General features: G+C 45.0%; 1 protein-coding gene across 2 annotated transcripts in view; it reads left to right on the top strand.

The window, feature by feature from the left end:
* rnf220a (ring finger protein 220a) overlaps positions 1–7,460 on the top strand; it is a 37,225-nt gene that overhangs the window by 17,597 nt on the left and 12,168 nt on the right. For both annotated transcript variants that reach the window (XM_035670687.1, XM_035670688.1), the window contains 4 exons: positions 439–568; positions 6,706–6,898; positions 7,005–7,060; positions 7,290–7,401. In XM_035670687.1, the coding sequence (XP_035526580.1) occupies positions 439–568; positions 6,706–6,898; positions 7,005–7,060; positions 7,290–7,401 (491 nt within the window). The remainder of the gene's footprint in view (positions 1–438; positions 569–6,705; positions 6,899–7,004; positions 7,061–7,289; positions 7,402–7,460) is intronic.

The following is a 7,460-nucleotide window of genomic DNA, read 5'->3' as shown; positions in this document are numbered from 1 at the left end:
ATCAATGTAACTACAACAAAGCTTGAGCTAACTGAGCCCTGCTGTCTGTAAGAAACATATTGAGTATGGGAACAAAAACGTATAACATGAAAGTTTGATGGTTTTGTTGTTGAGTTTTGGGGAAAATAGCACCATAGAAGAAGAAAATAGTTGGAGCCTCCTGTAAAATAGTTGGCCTGAGACATTTGGGTGTTTAGTGCAGTTTGTGTGCTGTAGAGATTGCCAACAATAAAGGAACTTATCACAGCTGGTCATGGTATGGTACAGGTAAAGCGTGCTATGTAGATCTGGCCTGTCTTCCACCACACCACTATTTAAAAAGAAAAAAAAAAAGTAAAATCATGTACATAAAGTTGTTGAAAAGACAAAAATGTCTCTGGTTGTCTGTGAAGCTTTTGCTCTCATTAACATGTGTCTCTGTCTGTGTGTGTGTGTCAGCGTGAGGGTGCGTTAGGCGATGATGACTCTGCAGACATGGATGGAGAGAATGGGCGGGGCTTTGAAGAGTACGAGTGGGCGGGGCAGAAGAGGATCAGAGCTACAGCTTTGCTCGAGGGAGGCTTCAGAGGTACAGACACACACACGCACACCTGATCTCACACAACTCTGTGCTGGTTTTTGTTTCACATCAGTTTGTGACTGACTCGTCCAGTCGCAGCAGAGTTAGCTGTATGAGGTCACCCCGGATCCCTGTTTGTTCTCTCCTTCCTTATTCTCTGTCTGTCTCCTTCTTTGTTGCTCTGCTCATCCATCACTCTGTTGCTGTTCAGTGTGAGCAGTGTTAGTTCAGCGGGACCAGTGTTGAATGTGACCAGGGAGCTGTAATGGTGCCAGCGGTCTGGTGGCAGTTTAGGTTGGCTCGGGGGCGGCCCAGCTCAGCCTGGCTGGGCCCTACACAACCCCCTTAGCACAAGGAAGGAAAACACATTTAGCTGGGCAATTGACCCGCTGGTCTTGACTGTGTGTGTGTGTGTCTATATGTGCGCACGCCCAGCAATGCAATTATAGAAGTGGATGGGAGAGCTGGTCACTGGGGAGCATGGCTGCTCTGTGACACAAACACACCTGCAGAGCTTCCACTCAGCTCAGGTCTTCTCTTCAGACTTGTTGTTATGTTTAGCTATTATCATATCAATAATATCTTCTCTCCACCACTTTCATTTTATTAAGCAAGGTAGATAACGTACTTCTATGCTAGGATTCAGCTCCTAGGCCACTTACAGGAGAAAGAGCTGAGCTATTTAGATTTTATAATGTATGCAAATCAGGCTGCAACTAATGATTCCAGTTTTGATTTAGATGACAAAAGTTGTGCTGATGCGCATAGTCAGTGTTGGACCTCACTAACACTCTTGTGACTGAATGGGAGCAAATCCCTGCAGACGGGTTCCGAACTCTTATGTTAAGTATTCCCAGGAGGGTGGAGGCTGTTAGAGCATGTTTGGGTTTCTGTGGCTGTATAATATATATATATATATACAACAGAAGAAACAGAATGTTTGAGAGTTGAAAACATGAAAATAACATAGAATTTTTGCTTGATAGATATCTAGAATGATGGAAAATTATTCATTTTGTTTCAGCAAAGTAATGCAGCAGAAAGAGGTGTAGCTGCCTTAATGTAATACTTAAAGTTGGTCACACTGCTTTTGAAATCATGAGACGAACAGCATAACACAGTTTGCTCAGTCTTTACGTGCCTTTGCTAGAACAAGTCTCTAAACAAAACACTTTCTTGCCGTTGCCCTAAGTGTTGGAATACATGCAGTTTGATGATTAAAACTGTGCAGTGCTCCACGATGGCCTCCCATTGTGGCCTCACTTGTGTCTGGGTGTAAAACGCGGAGAGAAAGAAGGATGGAAGCAGACCATCAAGATGTGCGCAGGTGGAGGTAAAGAGTTGCTGTCATCTCTGAGAGGCTCTTCCAAACCCTGCCTCTGCTTTCATCTGCCTCTTCCTGCTCGCCTCCTCTCTCCCTGTTCGATCCGTTGTTAAACACACACATGCTGAGCCTCACCTGCCTCCCTCTCTCCCCTCCCTACCCCCCTCCAAGCCAGAGAGAGAGGAGACAAGACAGATCAATGTTGAAATCCCAACTAAACCGCGCCAAAGAGCAGCTCGTGGGGTGGGAGGTGGCTTCCCCACCCGTCCATCCATCTCCCACAATGCGCCTTCCATCCGCCCGTCTCTCTTTCACGTCGTTAAACGAGCGGACACAGGACCCTTCTGCCACGCTCTAATAGGGCACCTTGTGATGTGACGCAGATAAGTGAGGTGGCCTGGGGAGAGCGACTTGAAACGTGCACACACACACACACACTCGGCAGAAGGCTCAGAAGGTGGATTTTGTCTTGAAAGCTCCTCAGTGGTTCTAACACTCGCCGCTGAATCCAGCAGGCTCCTGAGAGCCGGCTAGACGGATATAGAGATGTTGCGGGGGGCCTCCTCAGCTGGCAGGATGAAGAGAGGGCCTATCCCTCTGTGAAGTGCCACCATCCTTGCCTCTCTTTGAGAGTGCAAGGAAGAAAGGCACAGGGAAAGAGGCTCTTTCAAGGGGGAGGAGAGAGGGGGAGGTAGGGAGAAAGGGAGGAAAAAATCGAACAAGATCAGTTTATGATTCAACTCTGTGTGAAGGAAGACTTCCCTGTGTCTCGCACCGGCTTAGCCAGGTTGAAAGGACCCACAGCACAGACAGAGAGCTTTCTTTATCTGTCTTAGTGGACTGTCTGTCTGTCGAAGTCTGTTTTATGAGCTGGAGAGCAACTGGATTGTACTTCTTAACTTTGCAGGAGACATTAAGTCTGTGTTTAAGGAAAATAAATGGTTTATTTTATATATATAGATAAGTTTTCATCATAATTTCATTAAAAATACTTTTATATTAGTGCCACTGTGAGACCTAATTTTGGTACTGATAATAAAATTATAGTTTTTATGATTTTGTCTTCGATTTAAATCAGGAACTCTCTGATCAAAAAAAATAAGTCAACACTTTAAGTGTCCATACAAAGTTGCCAACAGTCCAACACCTACAAGTATAAAGTTTAAAATGATATGCAACTATCAAGTTCTGTCATTCTTGAATGTCTGTCTTTGTCTATGCTAACTAAACAATTAATCAGTTAATCCCACAGTTATAAAAATCTCAGCTATTGACTAGTTGAGTACAGTATTTCCAATAGGAATGATGGCCTAAACTATGAAGTTATGTACAACTTTTATCAATAAGCTTTAACCAATAGCACCGCTATATAGTAATTAAACAGTAAGTTTGTAATGCGGCCTTATTTCCAGGTTTTTGCTTGATTATTTAAAGGTTACCCACAGACAGGTGGAAAGGCAGACAGGGAGGCAGACAGACAGATCCTGAGGTTTGATATCAGGCCGTCCTGAGAGACGGAGGAGGAGAAGAGGGGGATTATTGCAGGTTGAGATGGCCCAGAGGGATTGAGAAGAGGAGACGTCTGTGCTTTGTAAATGGACTTCAAAGATGGCCGTCTCATGTCTTTGTGTCTGTGTCCCTTTCCCCATCTTTCTTTCTGACCTGTAAATGGCAGAAAGATAGTGCGATGACCTTTGACACCCCTCCCCTCTGCTTCTTAGAGAGTCCCGATAATTGCTATGGTAACAGGATGTCGCAGAGGTCGGTCGATTGGTTGATCCGGGCTGTCAGTCAGTCTCTTCAGATCTGTTCTTGTAGTGCTGTTGTGGTGACATGTATGTAGATGGAGTGTCTCCTGCGTTGCTGTCAGGAAACATGTTAACCTGGAGGATAAAATGTGTAGTTAGTGATGTTAAGAGTCAACGATATGCAGGAGATGGTTATGATAATTAGACAGACCAGTGTGGCTCTGTGGGAGTCCCTGTGTGTGTGTGTGTATTGATCATGCCTATCCAGCAGAAAAGAGGGGAAACAGGTCATCGAGCAGAACTGGTACAGGAGAGAGAAAATAAGTGATACACGAGTAAAGAGAAAAATGGAGCGATAAAAGGTGGAGGGAGAGATGTAAAGAAGCAGACTGTCGAGAAAAGAGCGTAAAGATAGGTAGGGGCAATGTGAAAGAATAAAGGTAAGAAAGAGGGAGTGATGACACCAAAAAGGAGGGAAAAGGAGGTGAGGAAAGGAAGAGAGGTGAAGGGGAAAAAAGTGGGAGGGGGCGTCGGTGCATAATGTGAGTGAAAGGCAGTTAGAGTGGGGCTGACCTTTCCCTGGCCAGATTAGATTGGCCTGCCAAGACTGCTTAGAGGGACAGATAGAAGCACTAGGAACACACACACACACACACACATATACTCACACACACACACACACACACAGGCCACACATATACTCACAGTTAACACACCTAAGACATGTACAGTGTGTACATGCACAAATTAGGCCATGTGAAATCTAGTTTTGAAGTGGACATGCATGTGCAACAATAAGAAAGTACAGCAACATGTTTTATTGTATATTAGACGCTTAACTGATAGTTCTATTCAGGAGAGCTAAATTAGGTGCGTCCACAAATAAGGAATCAGTGCTGTTCTGTTCTCTTACAAGTACCTTCAGAGTAAGATCAAAGACATTCTTTATAGATTAGCCATTTTTACATTGTAATAATCTTGTTGGTCTTCAAGGGTTTAGGTCTCTCTCTCGTTCTGGATCAGGTTTTAATTGCTGTATTTTCTGTATGTCTTCTGGCTGTCCTTGGGTCCGTTTTGGATCAAGGTTTCCCACAGGTCCTTGGGCTTCATCAAGTCCTCCGAGCCCACATGTTCCACTTCTTGTAACCAGTTGTTGTGGCAAACTAGCCACAAGATCAATAGTTTGATGAGTTGATTAGATCATGCCCCGACCACCACGGCCTCCACCACTCCAACACACACTACAGCCCTCCTGCACACATTAGCGCATTAGTGGTTTGTGTTGCACTCTGATCTAGTCGGTCACCCATTCACAGCTGATGGATGAGAATCTCGGTTCCTACCTTCCCTGGCTTGGCTGACCCTGTGGCATTGTGGGTAAAATGCTTCTGTCATAGGAATAGAAGGACAAATGAGAACCATTTGTCTTGCCTCCCTTATAAACTGAACTGTGCACTCAAACTCAAACTGTCACTCTGTGTGTCACTTGTCAGCGCAGGGTGGTAACTAAGGTGTTTGATGGTAAATGGGTAGTCCAGACTTTTCACCATGTCAGTACTTTGGCTGCATAATGTAACACGTGCTCTGCTCACCTCCTGCCATGCCCTGAAAAACTATAACCCCAGTAGCTGAGCAGAGCCAGCAGGCTGCTAGATTTACACTGCGTGGCCATTGTTCCCATATGTTCCCCTCTGCCGCCGAGACCAAATAAAAGTTAAAAGGTCCTTTTTATTTGATCACTAAAAACCATGGGCCTGTTGTAAAGCGGCTTAGCATTGGTGGTGCGTTTTATCACAGCGGCTTTCAGTCGTTCCATGCTCCCATTCTCTCTCCTCCCTCCTCATATTTTTTTTTATTTTTGTCTAGAGTAAGAGTGAAATGAATTACAGAGTCAGGTGGGAAGAGAGGCGACGGCAAATGTTTAAATCCCAGAAGATCCTCGGAGACGAGGCCTAGCGGCTGATTTGCACTTTGACAAAGACACCATAGTGCAGTGAGACGCTGCAGTGCACTGAGACTGTTACAGGAAGTCAAGTATCGAGACTCACACACACATGCTGGGAGAGGAGGGTTAAATAAGATGGCTGTCAACTGTCTAGCTTGTATCTGGTCTTGCACACACACACACACACTCTCATCACATACACACAGTCCAGCTGAGAGCTTGTAGAAATTGGGATAGGTGTAAATAAGATGGCTGTCAGGCCTGTCACAGGTAGACACACAGACTCCTTCAGAGTCACATCTTAAGTGAAACATGCACACACACACACACGGTTACCTACCTTCAAGTGCTCGGATAGTCAGGGTGTAAGTGACATACACACTTGAACACTCCTGCACACATACACGCAGACACACACACCTTACCTACCTTTGCGTGGTAGATAGACGTGGTGTAAGTGACAGTTAGACAGACTCACACAGTGGCACGTACACGCACACACACACACCTTCAAGGGGTTGGAGAGACGGGCCCTAAGTGACAGAGGGACAGACAGTCTCAAGCAAACACTGAAGAGAAGCCTCTAAGTGACGGACACACACACACAGCCGGCTCTGTGGCTAAGTGGAGCTGAAGGGAGCAGTCAGGCAGCGGTAAGGGTTTGTCTGAGCGTTCATCACTGGGTTTATAGAAGTGCCACTCACACACACACACACACATGCATACATACACACACTCCCACTCTCCCTCTCTTTCTCTTCCTCAAAGATTGATGGGTGAGGTGTCAGTCTTCATCAGTTCGTCCCACGTCTAAAAGCTGTTTCTCTCTTCACCTTCTTCTTTCTGACCAAATCTTCACCTCGTCTTCCTCCATCTGCAAGTCCTTAATTGGTCGGGGAAAAGTAAAGTTTTAAAAGAGTTCAGGTTCAAGTTTGTCTAAAAAAAAAAAAGTTACCTGTTGACCAAAACTGTGTTTTGGAAAAGTAGGATTAGAAAATTTTATGTAAAAAAAGTTTCAGTGTGGGTTCCAAATATCACTGTCCTGATCCCAAGAGCATGTTTTTAAATAATTCAGAGCACTGGACAATGAGGAAATTTTATTTAATTTTTGTTTCTATTATTTTTGCAGGAACAGGTTTTGCCACGTGTAGCATCAAGGAGAGCGCGGCAGACAGCGACGCTGACCTAGACGTGGATGGAGACGACACCTTGGAGTACGGCAAGGCCCAGTACACTGAGGCCGATATCATCCCCTGCTCCGGAGCTGGAGAGGACCAAGGAGAGGCCAGGGAGAGGGAGGCGCTACGGGGAGCCGTGCTCAAGTATGAAGCCTTATGTACTGCACAGCAGAACATTAACTACTGTAAGCTAAATGGAATGCACCCATACAGCTCTGTTAATACTAACATTTGTGTCTCTGTGTTGCAGCGGTGGGATGCCTTCTAACAGAATAACGCCTGAATTCTCCAAATGGGTCAATGATGGTACGTTTTTCCCACCTGATCTACTGTATAGGCAGAAAAAAACACCACTATATAGTCAAATATAATTAAAGGTATAGCGTGCAAAATACACAAACCAATGACTTTAGTCATTTGCTCACAAACAGATCATTTGCCAAGAATAATGTGTTGCACAATATCTTAATTTTAGCGGTAATTATTGCATCTAGAAAGTCACCACCCTCATTAATCATGTTACCTGTGTTTACAGAGATGCCTTCGACGAGCAACGGAGAAAGCAGCAAGACAGATCCCAGCACTCCTTCATCATCCTCCTCTTCCTCCTGCGCACCGCGCACCTGTAAAAACAGTGAGATTGAAAAGTAGGTTCCATATACATGGACACACACACATGTCATGATCTAGTTGTAAAAGGGCCGAC

Source organism: Morone saxatilis, unplaced genomic scaffold (genome assembly GCF_004916995.1).
Source record: "Morone saxatilis isolate NCDOM2014 unplaced genomic scaffold, NCSU_SB_2.0 Contig23, whole genome shotgun sequence".
In the NCBI taxonomy this organism is placed as follows: domain Eukaryota; kingdom Metazoa; phylum Chordata; class Actinopteri; family Moronidae; genus Morone; species Morone saxatilis.
The sequence above is the reverse complement of the archived record's forward strand: the minus strand, read 5'-3'. Positions and strand labels throughout refer to the sequence as shown.